This window comes from Taudactylus pleione, unplaced genomic scaffold, assembly GCF_031769625.1.
Source record: "Taudactylus pleione unplaced genomic scaffold, aTauple2 ptg000556l, whole genome shotgun sequence".
NCBI classification, from domain to species: Eukaryota; Metazoa; Chordata; class Amphibia; order Anura; family Myobatrachidae; genus Taudactylus; species Taudactylus pleione.
In genome coordinates, this window is record NW_028284958.1 from 11,127,382 (window position 1) to 11,150,393 (window position 23,012).

Here is a 23,012-nt window from a genome sequence, read left to right on the forward strand (position 1 = left end):
ACTTAAGCATTGGTGGTACTTCAGACCTTGTGGCTGTAGTTAGGGTCCTGTGCATGCTCCACTCGCTCCTCTCGCTACATTTCTGGTCATTGACTGCTGTCAGCGACTGCCACCATCCGGGATTGCCGTAGACAGCAATCCATGACTGCCTGCTGGGGTTTCGGGGAAGTGATCTTGCAAGTGCTGCAGACTGGAGGAGATTGCCTCTATGAGGCCTTTGATTAGTCTATCTATGGCTGACTGGATTGCAAGCTCACTGGCATCGGTGACTCTACTCAATTAGCTGCAGGAGTGAAAGCCTTAAATATTGTCAGTATTGCCTGTCCCCCTGTCAACCTCGGAAGCTCCCCCATTGTCCTCTTCTGCTCACCCTTTGCCTCTCCCCTGCCACCGTCTGCCAGTAGACCCATATGTGGAGCCTCTGAGGAGCACTACTGAATTCAGAGATACCTGAGTTTTAAAGGAGGCACAGATAATTATTAATTAATTAAAAAGGGAACCGATTATTATTAGATATTGGGATGCTGTTCATATTGTTTGGTGGTCACGTGGTGCACTACTATGTGGCATATTATGAACTCAGGGTGAAGCCTAGAAGGGAGGGGGCCCAAAGCATAGTCACAAGTCTGGCCTGCATCCACTAGGCAGATAAACATGATCAGAGTCATATATGGGAAAAAAGTAGATGGGGGAACCAATGTGCATGGGTTAAGGGAGTTTTGCTGGGAGAGGAGCATAAAAGAAGAGTGCTTACAGTTGGCAAACTAGGGGTGTTACCAAGTAGGGTGAACTGGAAGAGAGAGTAGCTAGGTGGCAGTCAGAGGTATAAAGTTTTGTTTGAAGGTATGGAGACTTGCAGAAAGTCTGATACAGTGAATTCCGGTCTAGAGGGGTGACACAGGAGAAATCTCTGATGCTGGAGTGAGAGGAGGTGAGAAGGTGGTCAGTGGAGGAGCAGAGAGCAGAAGTACAGCGGGAAATGAGAAATGAGATGTCAGAGGGAGTGGAGCGACTGAAGGACTTCTAGATGAAGGTTAATGACTGGAGTACTAGATTGTCAACCAGTTGACTAGATTGAACATTGCAAGTTCTGTGAGCCCTTTATCCCTTGCCACCAGAGAAAGAAATTGTTTCAGAATCATGACATCTGTATTGATTGGGGACCACATGCAGGACACAGCTTCTCAGTATATATTGGTCTATGTAAAGCATCTTATTGGGATGTAGTTAAATTGCCGGCTAACGAGCCACCGGCTGGCAAAATACCGACGCCGGAATCCCGACACCCTGCAAAATGCTGAAGCCGATATCCCGAAGGAGATCACAAAACCGACGTCTGCATCCCGAGCGTCCGGACCCCGGTAAGTATTGCATTTTCCCCGGGGTTGGGGGGATAGATTTAGGCACCCCTGGGGGGAGGTTAGGGTTACCCCCACCACCACCGGAAGGGTTAGGGTCAGGCTACGGGGGTTAGCATTAGGCACCCCCCGTTGAGGGTTAGGTTTAGGGAGCGGTAAGAAGGGGGTAGGGTTAGGCACCATCAGGGGAAGGTTAGGGTTAGGCACTAAGGGGGAAGGGGGGCTTTAGGGTTAGGTACCAAAGAGGGACAGTTAGGGGTAGGAGGGGGAGAGGGGTAGGGATAGTATACTTACCAGCCCTGTCGGGATATCATACCCATTCCCATCTTACTATTACATCTTGTTCTTCAGCCATCACAAATCATCAGAACTAATTTGTTTGTTTGATTTGGCAATGGCAATCTTCTTGTCATTTGAGTCCTGTATGGATTGATTTGCATAATATGATATTGGTTAAAATAATGGAAACACAGAATTTGACTGTAGAAAAGAACCTTTTGGCCCATCTAGTCTGCCCCTTTTTTACCTTTTTTGTAGCCTCAACCCTATATGATCCTTAGTTCTTTGCAAGGATGTTTTTATGCCTAAAATGATTCATTCAAATAAATAATAATTTCTCATCCTGCTGACCTGTCTTGTTTTATTACTGTTTGCTCCCAATTTTTAAACGCAATGCAATATGATGGCACCATATAAGTAACTCTGCAAACTGGCTGGGCCACTATGCAATATGTAGTACTTATCATTGTGTATTTATGCCTATTTCCCTATAAGCTTGCGAACAGTGCCCTCTGACCTCTATATTTGTCTGTTATTCCCCAGTCTTGTTCTATTAACCTTTGTTACCAGTTGTAAAGAACAACAAAATATGATGACGCTATTTAAGTGACTGATCATAAACAACTCGGAAACCATGAATACAAGGTTTAACGCTTGTGTCACTCACTCTGTACAAGGCAAGTAGCAGTTGCAGAACAATGGGAGACAATGGAGGTGCCTGCCGCTGTGTGCCAGCACTGAAGAGGGCACTTCCTCCATCTCCCACGATATATTTATCCCACTTAGGGCTGTAAATATGTACCCGGAGAGTACCGTCACGGCCGTTCTGGGGGCAGATCTTTAGTGGAGCAACTTCCCCGGCATGTGAGGCAATCGGCAGTAAACTGGCATTTTGTGATTTGTAGTCCCATCACAGTGGCAGTCTTACAGTATCTTAACTAAAGCTCTGTCCTCAAAGCCCCCACATCAAGTGGTTTTTGCATAGTATTAGCTACCGGGCCCAATCTCCGGAATGCAGATACTGTACACTCGGGATTCTATAAATCTGCAGATATCTCCCGAAAAAGGGTGTTTTTGGGTGATAACCTGCAAATTTACTAGGCATAACAGAAGCATAGTCCAATATCCTGAAGGGGTGTGGGCGGGGCATCAAGAATTGATAACTTGCCTCCGGGTGTCTGGGATGAACTTACACCACTGGCAAGTAGTAACTTACTTTCCAAATATGTTGTAAATAATTATGTAATTAAGAAGCCACATCAGTTGTACATGATCTTAATACATGGCCTGCTGTCTTGTGCCTTTATATGGTCCAGAAACTTTTGGTAACTTCTGTTACCCTATACTGAATATTATGAGCTCCCTTGTTTAACAATATTAGGAGAGAGCTTTTATTACATTGTTTCATACTAACTTGATGCTAACTGGTCGAAGATTTAATTTTCAATTGATAAACTAGTTAAAATACTTTTATTTATACCTGGTTTTTGGAGTCAACATCACACCTTTTCACATTTTGTTTTGTAATCACTTAACTATTCCAGTAGATGGCGCCAAAATATCATGAATGGTTTTCTGTTTTGCTCACCCATCTGAGTTTTCTTAATTTCATTTGATTTTTTTTTTTTTTTTACTTCATTGGCTTTTAGCTAGTTTCTAATCTTAAAACCACTTCAGGATGTGTGTAATTTTTACAGTTTTCCAGCCTTACCAAGGTTCTGCTATCCTGAAGCTATGTTGGCTTTTACTGGATCTGTCTGGGCACAGAGATAGAATTATGCATTCTAAAGCAATATTTTCCAGAACTGTATCACCTCGCCAGGTGTTCTTAAACCAAGGCCGATTGTTATTAGATTTCTTGTCTAAGGCCACCTTTTGTGGTGGGAGTGGGGCGGAGGGGGGGGGGGGGGGTTCAATTCAATGTAATTGTTTTTAAATGTACTGTACATTGTTTCTATTAGTAAAGTTGTATGTGCCATACACCAGTGGAAAGTGTATTTTGCTAAGTTAAGTAACATCCAGGACAAGGCTCCTATGTGTACAACCAAACTCACAATATTTATTTTTCTAACATGCAGGCTGTGATGCATCCACATGAAAGGGGTGAAATCATGTGATAAGTTGTTATAACTGTTTTACTTTTTTTCTAATGCAATCTGTGTTTATTAGGACAGAGAATAAATCAGTGAAACATCCGAACTAAAAATGAATAAAAAAAATACACACTTGAAAAAAATTAACAAAAGATAAGATCTGTTTTTAAAAACAAACAAACAAACAAACCAGGAGCAACCACCTGAAAGCATAGTGAATTTTAAAAGCCAGCACTGACAATGATGGTACAACATAAGAAATAACAGCCCTCAGCTTCATCCATAAATCCAGTTATTCTCTTCTTCACCTGAGTGTCCATCTAGATTCATTCTCTAATTTGATGACTATTCCCTCTCCCCCTCCCCCTCTCTTGCTCATAGCAGAGAGCCACTCCCCTCTCCCTTTACGTCTATTTGTGTGTGTCTTCCTTTTCCCCATATGCGTGTCCTTTCCTCTACACCCGTTTTACTTTATTTGGAAGTTAAACAGAAGACTTGAGCAGATTTTAGAGCCTGAAAAAATGACAGGTTCCTTGATGAGGTCCTCCTGACTCTAAATTTTTTTTTCTTTCTTCGTTATTTTGGGTTCGACAATCGAGCCGTTTTCCACAAAGGCGCACCCCCATACCTTTAATCACTCCCTGACCCTTAGTGCCTTTCTCTAGAGTCATCCAGCTATTGCACAAGTACATGGTCACCATTAGAGCACCTAAATTTCCCAGGGGTTGGGTACGGGATGCCGACACTTGTGATCCCGGCAGTCAGAGCCGGCATTGTGAGTTCCTGCATCCTGACTGTCGGGATTTCAACTACCTCCCTTTCCCAGACCTCGCTGTCCCTGACACTGTGCTTTCAGCGGTTTAGCTATATTATGGTGTATGAGAAAATAAAGTGGGTTGCTTGAGAAAAAGTTACCATCTCTAGCCCTCCCATGTTATGTTGGGGAAACCATGGCCTATTTTGTATAAATCCCATTGTCTCTTCCATACATAGTCACAGATTAAAGCTTGCAGTCTTCTCGGGATTCCAGTTTTCTGCCACTGTAAAGGGGCCTATCCATGACCCGACTTTATGAACAATCCGACCATAACCAGGAGGTTTTGGTCACATTGTTCACAAAGTCGGGTAATGGATAGCTGGCAAGGACCAGCGATGAGCTTGCACGTTGGGTCCTTGCCGACCTCGACTGTCTACTGAACATGCCTGTCAACCTGACGACGCTCGCAAGGTTCAGCATGTTCAGAGATAGGAGGTTGAGCTCTGCACTGAAAGACGTTCAGTGAAGGCACTGCACCATAGCGACCTGAAGGTCTGAACGCTAGACGTTCAGACTTTCAGGTCTGCTAATGGATAGGCCCCTTAAGTATTTAACTCAGAATGCTTATTTTGCTACAGTTGAGACACCCTTATTCCTCTGGAATAACAGTATTTGTGGGAACATTATATATCAATTATGTGCCTAAAGGTTGCATTCAGAGGTTTTTATGTCTATTTTTCTGCTATTCCAAAATATACTAGCTCTGTAATAATGGAGTTTGGTGTTATTACCTGGTTGTATAAAGTGTATGTTGATTGGTTTTGCTTTCACTAAATAACTTTCTGAAAGATAAATAACTTTAATTGACAGTCCCCACAGTATGTTCCATGAAAATATGCCGAAGGGAGAATGTTGACGACTGTATATCAACATGGTTGTAATGTTACTTAAAAACAGGGATGGTAAAGGAAATCTTGGGGTACGGTACACAAGTTTTTTGGGGAACCCCCATCCTTCACCATTAGGTACTGCCTGGTCCGCTTACGATTCTTTGTAACAGGGAACCTCTCCTTCCTGGACTGACTGTAATATCAGTTGATATTCAATACTCATGTAGGTGGTTACATGGGCCAGAAGACTTCTGTTTGCATAGTAATATAATTATATTATGATACAGCATAGGTAATGTTTTTTTTTTTTAGAATATGATTCTTAAGGAAGATTATTTTGCCCGAGCCATTTCCTTCTAATCTTAAAGGTTGTGGAAAATCCCCAACCTCTTCTACCGTGTCTCTCCAACAGTCTCATCCCACTGTATCTCTCCAGTAGCCTCAGCTCCCCCCTTTGTCTCTCCATAGCCATAGTCATGACATCATGTGCACCTTGTCTCAATTAGAAAAAAAAATAACTTCATTGTAACAGGCAGCTGCAATCCCCCCCACACATTTCTCTCTGTGATTTTCCAACATTCCCCTCTCTCTCAGCGATTCCCCCCTACATTTCCCCTTATCTCAGTGACACCCCCATACGTTCCCCTCTCTCAACGATCCCCTCCAGATTCTCCTCTCGCTCAGCTATCCCCCCCCACATTCCACACTCTCTCTCAACAATCCCCTCCACATTCCCCTCTCTCTCAGCATTCCCATCACATTCCCCTCTCGCTCAGCGATCCCCTCTCTCTGTCTGGGCCTGTGACCCCAGACCTGGCAGTCCCACTCCCTAATGGCAGCCCTGGGAGGAGGATCTCACACCAACACCTTTCATGGTGCCATTTTTGCCATTCAGTGAGCATGGCAAATTGGTGATGACGTGATTAGTGTCATCTGGCATGTCCATGCCCACTTTCCATGTCAGTGTTTAGCCTGCTCTCCTGGACTGTAGGAGGTATTTCAATAATCTCCATGACCTTCTCAGAGTATAGATATAAGATTTAACTCTTTGTAGCAATCATCACATAATAACTCACAAGTGGCACAAGAGATCGGTATATTAAAAAGTGAACACCGTACAAACAAACTTGCTGTGCTCATTTTATTAGTCTTTTAATCTGTATGTGCTCTCTGAATAGGCCAAACTGACGGCTACCCACCTACCTATAGGCAGAACACTGCAACATGGTAGAACTCTCCTTTGCTGCCCCCTGGTGTTTGTTCTCTACACTGCGAACGTCAATGTTCACCTTGCATTTTTTCAAGCACAATGACCTGCAAATTGAATTATAGTGTATTGTCTCTGCACCTACACACGGCTTAGATTATTCTTTTGTGTGTGAATATCACAATATGCATAATCACCTTGAGTCAATTTATTTTGTGGTTATCAACAACAGCTTAACCCCTAAAATGCTGTATAGTAAGTGGGTTTCAGATGAGATACTCTGGGGTGCAAAGCATAGGTTTCTGCATTGTGTAATGCATTTGTGGGAAATGACCTCTGCTCACACTGCAATGCAGATACTGTGGATATAATTGTTAGAGATTTTGTGTAACAGTGATAAAAGCAATAAAAATACAATATTTGTCTTTCAATGTGCACATTTGAAATAACCCGAAGATAACATTTTTTTTAATTTGTACAAAATATAGGGCATAGTGAGAGACGTAATAATGAAGACGAATTAAACTCATTGTCCAGAGCGAGAGAATATTCTGTTAGATGTAGAAAATAGTCTGCGTCAGCAGCTTCACACCGCGCACACATAAGATGCACACTGCATGGCATAGCTCTCTTAAACAAGATAACTGCGTACTTTAAAGCCTAAGGGATACATTGCGGGTTTGAGGCCTAATCTATTGTATGGGAGGTCAAAGAGTGTTAATGCACTCAGCTGAGATTAGACTCCCTGTCTAATTGCTTCAGTCCTTCATTTGAACAGTAAGGTGAGGCTGCTGTTCAATGTCTACTCGAAAACTAGCTGACAAGATGTCTGACAGTAGAAATTATGTCCAAGTTTTGATAGTGATTTTTTACATTACTATCATCCATCATCATCTGTTCTATTGTACTTATTTATTTTTAATGGCCTAATATTTTAAGTGTATACTTGCCAACTTCTCAGTGGTCTCCCGGAGTGGGAGGTGTGTACGTGTGTATCTGTTGGGGGTGGACCATGAACATGTGGTGCTGCCCCACTGTACAATGCTACAATTTGCTGGAGCGGGCAAGGGGTTACTCAATTTGATGCACTGCTGAAGTGGCAGGATCTGGTAGCACGGTCTACTGTGCCGGGAGAGCTGTTGTACCCCGGGAGAGCGTAGGCAACTTTGTGTTTTATGATTTTCTCAATGTATAGCGCTGCATAATATGTTGATGTTTTGTAAATAAAGGATGATAATCCTGACTACTGTTTTCTGTACTCTGCTGGATTGGCAGGTGCTCTATTAAAACATCATGTCTCCACTCTTCTATAGGTGACCCCCTAGGGTACACCTAGAATGAGATATGTGATGAATGTTGTTCATGGACCTCTTTTCCATGTGCAATATACAGTGTTGCTAATTCTGGCTGTGATGCGATTCCTTCTGTTCCTACCCTGCTCAATACTTTTTCTCCAGCATGAAATGACATTGGAAATTAATTACACCAGAGGTTCCCAAACTCCGCCATCACAGTCCACGTTTTAAGGCTATCCATGCTTGAGAACAGGTGATTTAATTAGTAGCTCAGTCAATTTGATTTACCCATCTGGACTCGAGCATGAATATCCTTAAAACCTGTACTGTAATGGCGCAGTTTGGGAACCTCTGAATTACACAGATAGTCAGTGAATAATTCTATAAGCAACTAAAAGGGTGAAACAATGATTAATAGACGCTGTGGAGTTTGTATGTTCTCTTCGTATTTGCGTGGGTTTTCAAAAACATACTGGTGGGTTGAACAGGTGCAGACAAAGCAGTCTCATGTGTGGTGGTTAGGAAGGTTTGAGGTATGTGCATCACCACAGTTCTCCTATCGCTAATGATATCTCAGGCCTGTGATAGCAGGCAGTGTGGCAGTAAAAGTAAAAATGCCTTATAGCAGTATATAAAGCATAATTCTTTTTTTGAAAGTACGAATATCGATACAGTACTGCTTTTTTTTTTTTTTTCTCATTAATTTAACTTACATGAAAGTCCAGGTCTGGGCTCTGGGTAGCATGTGTGAGCTGGATTGCATATATGCAAAGAATCCACCAAAACTGTCTGGCTGATCAGTGTAAGTTGCCAGCCAGTATCTAAACATTTTAGAGCTGCGATAAATGTCAGTAGATGTGTATTCCATCGCTGCAGTGATAATACACAACCAATGCTGCATACACACGGTCAGATTTTGTTAAAGATCTGAATGATAACGATTGTAAAAATCGTTCAGTCATTCAATTCTTTGACATGTAGGGCAACGATACGCGTGCCCGCATGTTAGATAACGATATCTGACATCGACTGTGTTTGCAGTCAGATTTGGACGATTTCATTCACTTAAATGCGGTCAGAAATCGTTCATCGTTCATTAAATCGTTGGTAAAATCGTTCATCATTCATCTAGCAAATCTGACCATGTGTATGCACCATAAGAGCAGTGATAGGCAGCCAGCATTATGCGGCCCTCTAGCCATCAAAGGGCCTCACATTACCCTCAATCTCAGTAGTATGTAATATACAGTATTTAATCGAGTAATTGTAACTGTAAAAACATATCAACAGACCTTTTGAAAAAAAAGTTTTACATAGAAATATCGCAACAAAGTATAAAGGAGCTGGGCGGTTGCAAGGGAATTCTGGGAGGGCTGCATGCTGGAAATCACGGCCTTAGACGGGAAACTCAAATGGGGCAGCAACAGAAGTGAATGATTTAAATATCGTCTGTGAAGCACTGATCTATATAGTGTAAATAGAATATTATAGCAATAATAATAAAATCATAATTGATCATTTTAATGTATTTTCAATAAGACAATGTATATAAGTTATATTGTACATGTTCAGACCCAGCTCTGAGTGATGTGATGAAATCATTTCTGTGTAAACTGTATAGAGAGAAACCATAGAAACACATTACTCCAGAACATACTCGCCTCAGTCACAGGATATGCGCACTCCCCTCACCACAGTTATCTGTTTTTCCTTTTAAATTGATGCCATCAACTCTCTAGTTTAAGTGGACCTGGCCTCTACATGCAGGGGGAGCCATCATTTTGTGGTCTGACTCAGTATACATGAGGCCCTGCCTTCCTGTTGAATGGATAGGCTACATTCTCAAGGTTCAGCCCACAAAACTTTGCTGTCATCCTGTTAAAGTGCGGCTATATGATATAAAATATGAATTTAGGGGGATGTTTTATAAAATGGCGGAAGGCCAAAGGGAAAGTCCTGCACAAAATTGTTTTTTTTTTTCTTTTTCCCTTTGGTCTTGGGAAAAAAAACAAACCATTTCTGTACAAGGAAATTTCACAAGACCAGTGCCTCATTGAATGCAATTATTTTTTTTTTTAGTCTAAGAAAGTGTTTTTTTTTTTTTTTTTCCCAGTGAGTTACACACCTCTTTAGTATTAATTCTTTTAAGAAAAAAAAAACTACTGCTTATAGCATGATTAGCAAAAGTGGTTCGATCATTGTCCTCACTGCAAACACTTGCACAGCACAAATGTATTTTCTTACACCTTATATGGGCTACTGCTGGCCACTGCCAAGAGCTCATTGTACAAAACCATTTGGCCATTGTACATACACTAGACCACTGAGTGTAGACCCCACTGCAGAGGGGAAGTCGACGGACCGAATCCCGACTGTCTAATTCCGACAAGGGTTAAACGACAGGCGTCGAGATCCCGGCTCCTGTCATTTTACCTAAGCCGGGAGCCCGTCACCCAGCTTCCTGATCGAAGGTAAGCTGGGCATGGACAGCCGCAGGGGGGGGAGGGTTAGGGTTAGGCAGGCCCCCGGAAGGGTTATGGTAGGCTAGGGGAAAGGGGGGATAGGGATAGCCACCCCCGGAGAGAAATTAGGGTTAGGCACCCCCCCCCCCCGGGTGACTTAGGTTGAGACAGCGGGGAAGGGGGGGTTAAGTTTAGGCTCTTGGGAAGGGGGTGGTAGGGTTAGGCACCCCTAAGGGAGGGTTAGTTGGGAGTTAGGTTAGTTTATACTTACCTTCAGCGCAGTCGGGATCTTCACCTCTGCCGGGCTTCCGCTGTCGGGATTTGAACCATAAATCATACCGATCCCCTGCAGAGGCCCTAAAACCTGCTGTAAATCCCACCACACTGTCCCCATTTCCCACTGTATAGATACCATCGGCCAGTGCCCAAACTTTATTCCAGGGTTTCACTAGACGCTGCATAGTTGCCATAGCGTCGATACAAACTTCCTCTGTACAGATCCAATGATCAGGTCAGGTGATCCCAGTGCATAGATTATATTGCAGATGAATTACCCATTACATTATAGCACACATGGCGTAGTCCACCGGCCACTGCCTCTTTGTACAGTGCACATCTGAAACCGTGTACCTTGGATAAATTAGGGCAAAACCTCAGATTTAATGCAGTGTGACTGCAGCCGCAGGACTATTTCTGCAGCCATGATTGTGCTGATCATTTAACTTTTGGCTGGAGTAGTGAAAAAAGGGAATAGTTATTCCCGGCAGCGGCAGCCCGACACTGGAACAGATCCTGGCAGCGGCAGCCCGACAGCGCTGGAAATCCCGATGGCCCCTAGGTAAGTATTAACTAACCTAAACCTCCCTTTAGGGTGCATAACCCTAACCTTACCCCCAGTGCCTAACCCTAATCCCCCCTCTAAGTGTCTAAACCTAACCCCCCCTTCCCCACTGCCTAAACCTAAGTCCCCAGGGGGAGTGCCTAACCCTAACCTCCCCCAGGGGTGCCTAATCCTCACTTCCCCTAGCCTAACCCTAAGTCCCCCCGGGAGCCCTAAACCTAACCCTCCCCCCCCGCAGCTGTTCGCTCTTGGCGCCCGGCATCTCTTTGATCGGGGTGCCGGTCTCCCGGCGTCTGTGAAATGAGCCGCTTCTACATCTAGACACCGGGCATTTCACCCTCGCCGGGATATGACAGTCGGGAAGCTGGCTGTCTGTATAATGTCAGCCGGCTTCCCGACTGCATCCCGGCAGAGGTGGGTGTTTATAGAAGGGTGGATGCAGAAGGGCAGCAGGACCAGGTTACATTTAGCTGTCTTCTATATGTTATACGAAACTGCACACTTGCATTTTGTAACTATATAAAATAGTTTTACAGCATGCTCAAATGTCTATACTGTACTATTTTAGAGCCTCTGTGTCTAAGTCGCACGCCACTGGCGCATTTAGTCTTTTTTTTTTTTTTTTTCGGGCTGCGTCTGTGACAGAGATGCATCCTACTCAGAACTGCTCGGAGATATGCAATGATGATCTCTCTGTCAAATGTGCGTTACTGAATGGCAACTGAGTGTACTAAAGTAAGAGAATCGGCTCTTGGATATGCCGAGGGGCGCCCGTCTCTCTTGCACCTGGCGTGGTTAGGTATAAGTACTGATGATATTGATGATGGAATGCTGGAAGTGGTGCATTCACAGAGATCCTTGCGACTCAGAATACAGGTGGATGCTCGCCTCGCTTGCTTCACCCCATCGTACGGAATGTTGGCAGAATTCCTGCGGCTCGGCATCAGGCCCTCTACCTGTAGCTGTCACGGCATTCTTGCAGCAACAGTTGTCAGGTTGTCAAACCTTAAAGAGAATTAGCTACAGCATGTATATGTACCTAGTGTTATGCTGATTGTTTGGATAACATGAAGTATAACTTGGAATATAACACTGTTACTGTACAGTGTGAGTTATAAGTTACAATTAGCCGGATGTACTTGCAGAACCTGATTCATCCTTCCCCAAAACTTAATTCTTGGAATGAATTTCACTGCATCGTTCCCCTAAAAATAAATAAAACATAGGTCGGAAGTTCATAGTCCACAGATGATCCATATTCACACTCTGAGATGGGGAGAAATATATAAGCAGCATAGCGCTGTTATGGGCTGGGTGTTTCATCTGTATATAAAAATTAAAAATTCAAACAAAAATCTGGCCTTCATGAAGAACAAGTCCTTTGGGCATATGGCTCATTATGCATATTCATTTAATTACTAGAACACTTGGGATATCTTCTCTGTTGCCCTTGCTTTCAACTTACAGTTTGAACAGTTCCTTTGGATGGAATATATGTTGAACAGGCTTGCACGATAAGTCTAGCAGGTCTTCTATATAAAGGCAATATCCCAGCAAAACAACAAAGAGGTAGAGCCAGAAATAGCAGAGAGGAAAAACAAATGTTTTCACTGCAATTTTGTCATTTCCTTTCCCCCAAAAAGATAGATTTATTGGCACAGACATGGTCTCAGCTGTTTTCAAACTAACTTTAAGTTTTCATACATCACCATATGGAGTCAGTTGCAGGGTAAAAATCATCTCCGCCTTGTTTGGCACTTGGCAGTGATAGGCAACATTCTAACAATTATGTCCTTGCTACTACCTTAGCCTATGTCCGTATATTTGCACTTCATGTGCGAAGGTACAAAGGCAAGGATCGTGTGCTGATAGTGGTTTTACACTCTTGTTAATATATCCTAAATTTATGGAAATAGGGTGATTATTATTATAATTTTTTGGGGGGATAATATATGGTAGAATTTACTTTTTAACCTTTTGTTTTTGTATTTACACTTTTCAGTAATCAGTCCATAGGGAATGAACCAGTTGATATTGAGTACTATCTTGCAATCCCTCTTTGTATTGATTATCAATAAACCACGGGGCTTATTAAATGAAGAATTAAGTTATTGTCCTATGTCCTCAAGTCTATTATTCTGCTTTTCATTGTAGATATTTGTGATAACACTATGGAATCTGGAGCTTTACATGATACCTCTGTTCCTGCTACTCCTCTTCGCTTACAACTTCACCATGATCAGGACGGGGAAAGTAAGCACCCAGGACAACCTGGTAAGCAAAGATGAATATTGATTTTTACCTTGTGTGTGTGTATATAGTTACAATGTGAAAATACATATACTTTACCTCTAGGGGCCCTATTCATGATGTTAATCATCGGGGTCTGATGACTAACATTCTAACTCGCCGCGACTGAATTGCTCCGGGGCGGTGACAGCTGATACGAAATCAGCCGTCCCTGAGAGCGGCTTCACTGCTCCTTTTTTGGAGCAGTGAATCTTTTCACTGAAAGCGTGACCTACAGGTCACATGCGCACAAGAGCCCCAATGTCCAGTGGAAGGAGCCGGACAGGGGCGGAGAGATCCTAAAGGATCCCTCTTCGCAACCCGCACCTCCTTCCCATAGGGAAGGAGCGGGTTGCGAGCCCGGTCTAATTATCCTATAAAACAGGTCCCTAGACATACTGTACTTCCTAATGATTGTTCACTTTAGTCATTTCACATATGGAGGGTGCGTTTTTTTATTGTTTTAATCTACTATATGCATATTAAATCTTTGGCTCCCATGCAGGAGTCCATAAAGGATTCATACTGTAAACACTGGGCTGGACTATGTTTTTATGCGTTTGTTTTATTAAAATTAATGAATATTTAAACCTTCTTAAACGAGCAACCTATTTATGTGTAGTATTGGAACCAAGGAGATATTTACAGATTTGTCCTGATACACTATCGCGCCAAACAGCCCTTCTTAGCGCGCCTGGTACTGTGCAACTCTGCTTGCGCAGTGTGTCTTTTTTTCGCCTCTTTCACACAATTGTTTATCTTGGCCGCAACGACTTCATGAGATTGCACTGATTAATTGGACATGAGACACTGTGTGTGACTGAGTCTGATTCTGTGTATGAAGTGCTAGAATGCAGCAGCACTTACACTCCAATTTGTGTTGTACAGATTCAGACTCCGTCACACACAGATATACAATTGTCGCATATCAAATTAATCAGCGCAGTCTCGTTAAGCGTTTTTGTCGCACGTTGCAACTAAGATACACAATGGGTGAAAAAGACCCTTACACAGGACCCTATTCACTCGTGCCAGGTATCTCTCGCCGCATGGCATATAGAGGCTATGTGTACGAGGACACATCTGTATCTACATGGAATGACATATGGTTTGATCCCACAAATCTCAAAACAAGTTCTGTTTTTCTTTACTCCAGTATCATAAGTGTACCTGCACTCACCGATATATCCTGTGTAATGTACATGTAACCGATTTATGTTGCCACTCCAGCCATATCATATATACAATATTCATTGGTATGTTTGTTCGTCTGTCTGGTTATGCATTATGACACCCCTGTACCAATTGGGATGAAACCAATGAGAGGCCAGGTTTTCGGGGGGTTAGGGTACAGGTCAGACCTCCTGTTGGTGTACGCTGGGCAGAACTTTGACCCGGGGAGCCTGTTCTCAGCCTTCCACTGGATGGATTTGGACAAGAACTTCACAGAATGGTAACATTGGATCCCAGAAGACATACTGGGGGGTTGGGATCCCGGTCAGACCTCATGGTGGAGTGTGCCGGGCAGAACTTTCCTCATGGGTGTGTTTGAAGACCTGCTAATTATTTTGAAACTGTTGACATCCATCTAATTTATAACTTAATAACTTGAAGGTTTAAACCATGGCAACGTCGGGTACTTCAGCTAGTTTGATATGTATTTGTGTGTGGTAAAGAGTTATTATATTTTAATGTGTATGGAGATTGAAAATGAAAGGTAAATGTATACAGTATGTCTCTCCTTCTGTATATTATTCTGACTGTTGACTCTTTCTCTCCCTTACAGGAGGGCATGGATATTGGTGAAGACGATGAGGATGATGAAAAAGTAAGTTATACACAGAAACCTGCATGTTTGGCCTTTTGAACTGTAGTAATTGTTTTGCGGTTAATAACAGTACACAAAGAGGGATTGGTTTGATTCATAATAATAACTTTATTTGGAGAGTCATGATGCCCGCATAGGGATGATGCCTCCCTGCTGAGTTTCCTTTTGCATTACTCGCATTTTATTGAAGTCTAGGGGGTAAATTTACTAAAGTGAGAGTTTTTAGAAGTGAATTTTAAAAGTGATGTTGCCCCTAGCAACCAATCAGATTCTAGCTATTATCTTCTAGAAGGTGCTAGTTAAGTAGAATCTGATTGGTTGCTATGGGCAACATCACTTTTAAAACTCACTTATAAAAACTCTCACTTTAGTAAATTTACCCCTAGTAGTCCTATTTTTGGCCAAATTTTAAACAGACGTTCATTTTCTTTCCCTAAGGAAAAATGAAATCGTGACCCCGCTGTCTGTATAATGAAGGGTATATAAACGTTTTATTTTTAAATTACAATTGATTGAGTCTTTTGTTTGTTGCAGTTTTTGTGAGGGTTTTTTGTTTGATATTGCAAATGGAACCTATGCAGCTGTTTCTCGCAGGCTAACTACGATGTTTATAAATGTGGACAAACTTTTTGATATGTTCTTGATAAAAGGCTTACCAAGCAGGTATGAATATTAATGAAGGTTAAATCTGCAGTTTTTTTTCATGGTGGTAGCATTCAGCTTTGTTTAAAAACCAATTAAGTGTATTTAGATTGCTATTATACATTTTTTTTACTTTAAGACATTTTTGTTTTCTTACTGTAACACTTTTTATACATAAAGAAAACAAATTACAATATATGGTACATAATCACGGAACTGACCCTGTATATAAATAGAATAGGTACTTTTGAGTACTTTAACTGTTCATGTTAGCGGTAGCGTTTACTATCAGGAGAGTGTGAGTATGTGCATCGGAAAGTCTGAAATCACTTAGTGCTCCCACAGGTATTCTGCTTATTTGCTTCTACAAGGCTACTGTAGCATGTGCTCAGTCAGATACCAAACACCATGTGCAACGATATTGATGGATTGATAAAAATAGTCCAAATGAGTGATCCACACAGTAGAGCCAACAGCCGTAAAAAAAAGCAAAAAGCATGTTTACCAAAGTGGAGAAATAGAGATGTCTGCGAACCTTTTATATAGTGTGAGCATTAGCAGAAGCTCACGATCCTGACGCTTGGTGCTAGGAACATCTGTTTTTTCAGGGATAGGGCTGATAAGTGGAATGACTGGATCAGCATGTTGCAAATAAATGTCCTATCTCTTAGGCTGCTGGTATCATGGGGGACGCTGCAGGCAGATCAAGTGGTACTTGCTTTCGGTACCCATGATGAGATTTTAGGCAGGCTGCCGGCCTTGTAATGTGTGAATGGCTTGCTTCAGATGAATACAGCTCAACTGAAGCATCATGTTCAATAATGCAAAAAACATTGATGATGATGTCAATAACAAAGAATTACAGATAATGAGCTTTTAATATGAATTGTATGTATATGTGTGTGTAACTCCCAGGGATACCTGCGGCAGGCATGAGTTCTACAGCTGGGGGTCAGCAAGCTGTCGGTATTCGACCTAAAGAATTGAAGTTATTGGATTTAATGATACTTGGATATTATGATAGCCATTTTCCAGGAATGCTTACTATGTTTTACTCTTTAGGTAGTATCAGTGTTACATAGGTGATGTTCTGTCAGGGTTTGTCCACAAAACTGCGGTCCGCACAGAGTTGTGCGTACACGTATTTACGCCTGTTATCATCCAATTCTTTGGGCAAATAGGGCCGCTGCAAGTGCACACTGTTGATAATGGCGATGACACAGAGCGTACAGATAGGGGCAGTCCAGGTGCAGAGATACGTACACCTCTGTATATGGGTAAATATATGCCTTTGTTTCTGTGTGCACTCAATGCAAACAGAAACTTTTGTTCATATCTGCCTCTGCGCATAAAGCTTGATTTCAGAAACATTTACTGCTTTTGCTAAGGTAAAACCTGATGTACTTCGTTGTGTCCAGAGGCCTCATAATAGATTGGAGTCCACTTGTGGTCAATCTGTTTCAGTGTATTTTTAAATAAATACATCTCTCTGTGAGGGGCTTCTTAGTTGGTTAGTTTAGTTACACACAACAATACAGTACAACACAAAGTTTGTCATTAAACAAAACAATATAATGAATTGTCAATGAAATACAGTATAAGTCGCCCAGACAACAGTAAAACAAGCAAATACTCCTTCTCACATAAAAACTCAGCTCCGTGCATTATAAAAAATAACATAAGTACGGCTGTATGTAAAACTGTTATGCAACCATTTTGTACATGTCACCATGGTTCCAAACCACCTGTTTGATGGTAATTTATTAAATAACCTACAACTCTGATAACTCGTGCCCTTGGTCCTCCTTAAATCTCTTCTCGTAAAGGTCCTGAATACATGGCAACTTAATGCCAATCACTTTACCTGCGATCTTTACCAAACGTTCAAGCGCTTCTCGGTCAGCAACAGTACAGTTGTCATACCATACGGTGATGGCAAAAATAGTGTCACTCTGTTATAGAACGGTTAAAATTTAAATGTGTTGCTTTACTTAGACAAGCCGCCCTTAGCCATCTCAAGAAGACAAGGGTTTGCAACACAATCGAGAATTTATTATCTGAATTAATTGATCATTTTAATTAATTAAGTATTGTAACAATTTTTATTATATATATATATATATATATATATATATATATATATATATATATATTTATATAATACCTTTTTTATTTATTTATTAGGGATGTGCAGGCTCGGATAGGTTCGAATTTTCCCTCCAAGTTTGGATTTTTTCCCAGCAAAAATCGGGTCTCAGAAAGAGGCAAAATGTCATCTTTCATGGACAGACATGTTCCATGGACTTTTGTCCAGGAATGATGATTTGTCCATGAAAGATTACGTTTTGCCTCTTTCTGAGCCCTTAATTTTGCCGGGGAAAATTCGAACCTATCCAAACCTGTGTGTGTGTATATATATATATATATAGTGCCTAATATTTATTAGGGGTGAGCGGGTTCGGATTTCTGAAATCCGAGCCCCCTTGATCCGAGGCCGATCCGAGTCAGGCTCGACTTTTCCCGTCTGACTCGGATCTGAAATCGAGGCAAAACATCATCATCCCGCCTTCCGGGTCTCGCGGGTTTTGGATTCTATATAAGGTACCCGCGTCGTCGCCATTTGCTCACTCGGCTGTGGACAGTGAAGAGGGAGGGTGGGAGTTAGGGCTGGCTGGGCTGTGTAGTGTAGTGTTGTGCTGTGCTGCTGTTGTCCATAGGGGCTGTGTCCACTCCTCCAAAGTCCATAGGGGCTGGCTGGACTGTGTTGTACAGTCAGTTGTCCATAGGGGCTGTGTCCACTCCAAAGTCCTGTGCAGTGTCCCAGGCCTAAAGGGGTGCTGTTGTGTTGCCAGGGGGTGCTCTGTCCATCAGGGGTGCTCCCCCCAAGTGCAAAAAAATAAATATTTTTTCTGTGTTTGTGAATTGTGTGCGCAGGAGCCGCACGTGCATCAACAAAGTAGCGCCAAGCGTGCGCCTGTCATAGGTAAAGGGCCGGCTGGCTTGACCGTTAAAGGGTGCTGTAAGCCCCAAAGTGCACTCCAAAAAAAAGAAAAAATATTTTCTGTGTTTGTGAATTTTGTGCACTGTGGGCTGCACGTGCATCAACAAAGGAGCAGCGCCAAGCGTGCGTTTGTCTGTTAAAGGGTGGTGTAACCCCCAAAGTGCACTCCACAAAGAATAAAAAATTCTTCTTTTTTTTCTGTCTTTGTGAATTGTGTGGGCTGTAGCTGCACGTGCATCAACAAAGGAGCAGCGCCAAGCATGCGCCTGTGTCCCATAAGTAAAGAGCCGGTTGGCTCATTTCTTAAAGGGTGGTGTAACCCACAAAGTGCACTAGTCTCCATAAAAAATTATTTTCTGTGTTTGTGTGCGCCTTAGTCGCACGTATAGATCAATATAACATAAATGGAGGACCAAACTTTCTCAGATAAAAATAAAATAGGGAAAGATCAAGAACCACTTCCTCCTAGTGCTGAAGCTGCTGCCACTAGTCATGACATAGACCATAACATGCCATCAACGTCGTCTGCCAAGGCCAATGCCCAATGTCATAGTAGAGGGCACATACAATCCCAAATGACAAAGTTCAGGAAAATGACCGTGAAAAAAACATTTAAATCATCTGAAGAGAAACGTAAACTTGCCAATATGCCATTTACGACACGGAGTGGCAAGGAATGGCTAAGGTCTTTCCCTATGTTCATGACTAGTGGTTCAGCTTCACATGACGATGGAAGCCCTCCTCCTGCTAAAAAAATCAAACGAGTTAAGCGGGCAAAAGCACAGCGAAGAACTGTGCATTCTAAGAAGATATCACAAATCCCCAAGGAGAGTCCAAGTGTGGTGGCGGTTGCGATGCCTGACCTTCCCAGCACTGGACGGGAAGAGGTGGCTCTTTCCACCATTTGCACGCCCCCTGCAAGTGCTGAAAGGAGCACCCACAGTCCACTTGCTGATATGCAAATTGAAGATGTCACTGTTGAAGTACAACAGGATGAGGATACTGGTGTAGCTGGCGCTGAGGAGGAAGTTGGCGAGGAGGATTCTGATGGTGATGTGGTTTGTTTAAATCAGGCTCCGGGGGAGGCAGTTGTTGTCCGTGGGATGAAAAAGCCCATCACGGTCATGCCTGGGCAGAAGACCAAACATTCCACCTCTTTGGTCTGGCAATATTTCTATCCAAATCCGGACAACAACTGTCTTGCCATATGTACCATATGTAAAGGTGAAATAAGTAGGGGTAGGGACATTAACCACCTAGGAACATCCTCCCTTATACGGCACCTGCAGCGCGTTCATAAAAAGTTACTGTCAAGTTCAGAAACTTTGGCTAAGACCGTAAGCAGTCCAGGGACACCTAAATCCCGTTGGCCTGTTGTATCAAAGCGCCTGCTAACCACACCGTCAACTCCCTCCTCGTCAATTTCCTCCTTAGTCAGGATCGGAAGTAGTCCTGCAGGCCATGTCACTGGCATGACTGACTCTCCTATCCGGGATTCCTCCGGAGGATCCTGCATTGCTACGCCTACTGCTGCTGCCGCTGCTGCTGTTGCTGGGAGTCGTTCATCATCCCAGAGAGGAAGTAGGAACACCACTACTTTTACTAAACAGTTGACCCTCCAACAGTCCTTAGCGAGGAGGAAGTAGTACGACAGCAGTCATCCTGAAGCAAAACGTATAACTGAGGCCTTGACTGCTATGTTGGTGTTAGATGTGCGTCCGGTATCCACCATTAGTGCAGTGGGTTTTAGACAATTGATGGAGGTAGTGTGTCCCCGGTTCCAAATCCCGTCTAGATTCCACTTTACTAGGCAGGCGATACCGAGACTGTACAGAAACGTCAGAAAAAGTGTCCTCAGTGTCTTGAAAAATGCGGTTGTACCCAATGTCCACTTAACCACGGACATGTGGACAAGTGGAACAGGGTAGACTAAGGACTATATGACTGTGACAGCCCACTGGGTAGATGTATTACCTTACGCAGCAACAACAGCAGCGTCACCAGTAGCAGCATCTCAAACGCCAGCTCGTTCCAAGGCAGGCTACGCTGTGCATCACCGGTTTCAGTAAGAGGCACACCGTCGACAATTTCTTATAGAAATAATCGCCCAGTGGCTTACCCCACTTAGACTTTCCTGGGGATTTGTGATATCTGACAACGCCACCAATATTGTGCGGTCCTTTGAAAGGTCCTTTGAAAAAGCTGTGGGTAAAACACAGCGAAACGCGTCAGAATTTGGCTGCTTTCTTATACTATCCATCCACCACAGGAGTGCCGATATATGGTCAAAGTAGCGTGTTTATTCAGCTGTACAAACGGACTGCCGAACCTCTGCCCGGGGGACCAACTCTTGCGGAAGTCTATCAGCACTGCTAATTAGGACCCCTTAATTCAAGTGGACATTGGATTTGGTAAATATGAGTCTGGACTGATTCTCAGAACTTTACATGCTCAGTACCATTGGATCAATGTCTATTGGATTATCATTTAAGCCTCCCAGCATCCACATGAGACCGATGTGATTGGTGGATTGGATTGTTTTTATGTACATTTTAATAATATGTATGCCGATATATTTTGCATGCTCTATTAAATCAGTAAATTGTTTATATTTCAAGCGAGCGCTGTTACTCTTTCCATTTCTCTTCCAGGGTGGTCAATCTGTTGAAATCAGACCACTACATTTTGGCCTCCTTGCTCGATCCTAGGTTTAAACCCTATGTGGTGTCTCTCTTTCCGGCCAACACAAGCCTGCAGAGGTGCAAAGACCTGCTGGTGAATACACTGTCAGCCGAAGAGGAACGTGACACGTCAACAGCTCCTCCTTCCTTTTCTCCCGCAACTGGGGCTGCCAGGAAAAAACTTAGGTATCCTAAGCAACCCGCTGGCGGTGATGCAGGGCAGGCAGGACCAAGTTTGGACATCTGGTCCGGACTGAAGGATCTGGCAACAATTTCTGACATATCTACTGTCACTGCATATGATACTGTCACCATTGACAGAATGGTGGAGGATTACATCGGTGACAGCATCCAAGTAGGCATGTCAGACAGTCCGTACCTGTACTAGCAGGAAAAAGAGGCAATTTGGAGGCCCCTGTACAAACTGGCTCTATTTTACCTGAGTTGCCCCCCCTCCAGTGTGTACTCCGATAAGAGTGTTTAGTGCAGCCGGGAACCTTGTCAGCGAAAGGCGTAGGAGGTTGCTTCCACAAAATGTGGAGAAGATGATGTTCATAAAAATGAATTATCAACTCTTCCAGGGAGACCAGTCTCCAGAACGTACAGAGAGACCTGTGGTGGTGGATTCCAGCGGGGATGAGTTAATAGTCTGTGAGGATGAGGATGTACACAACACTGAAGAGGGTGAGGAATCGGTGGATGAGGAGGATGAGGACGACATCTTGACTCCGTAGAGCCAGTTTGTGCAGGGACAGATTAATTGCCAGCTTGTTTTGTAGGGGCCCAAACAAACCAATCATTTCAGCCACAGTCGTGTGGCAGACCCTGGCGCTGAAATGATTGGTTTGTTAAAGTGTGCATGTCCTGTTTATACAACATAACCCCAAGGACAATTCCATCTTGCACCTCTTTTTTTTTCTTTGCATTATGTACTGTTTGGGGCCTAGTTTTTCAAACTGCCATCCTGTCTGCCACTGCAGTGCCACTCCTAGATGGACCACGTGTTTGTGCCGCCCACTCGTATCACTTAGCATAGTCATCCAGCTACCTCGGTGCAAGATTTTGGACATAAAAACACTATTGTGAGGTGTTCAGAATAGATTGGAAATGAGTGTAAATTAAGGTTATTGAGGTTAATAATAGCATAGGAGCAGAAAAACCCACAAATTCTGTGATTTTAGCTGTTTTTATGCTTTTTCAAAAAAAAAAAAAAATACAGATCCAGAACCCAAAACCAATCCAGATCCAAAACACGAAGAAAGATCCAGAACCAAAACACGAAAAGTGCCGAGAGACAGAGAGAGACAGAGAGAGACAGAGAGAGACAGAGAGAGACAGAGAGAGACAGAGAGAGACAGAGAGAGACAGAGAGAGACAGAGAGAGACATT

The 23,012-nt window shown here is 43.0% G+C and overlaps 1 protein-coding gene across 3 annotated transcripts in view; it reads left to right on the top strand.

The window, feature by feature from the left end:
• MCTP2 (multiple C2 and transmembrane domain containing 2) overlaps positions 1 to 23,012 on the top strand; it is a 196,250-nt gene that overhangs the window by 153,899 nt on the left and 19,339 nt on the right. For 2 of the 3 annotated variants that reach the window (XM_088452680.1, XM_088452681.1), the window contains exons 18-19: positions 13,337 to 13,456; positions 15,258 to 15,299. In XM_088452680.1, the coding sequence (XP_088308806.1) occupies positions 13,337 to 13,456; positions 15,258 to 15,299 (162 nt within the window). Of the gene's footprint in view, positions 1 to 13,336; positions 13,457 to 15,257; positions 15,300 to 21,211; positions 21,364 to 23,012 lie in introns of those variants that run through there. The other variant, XM_088452682.1, reaches the window with a different exon arrangement.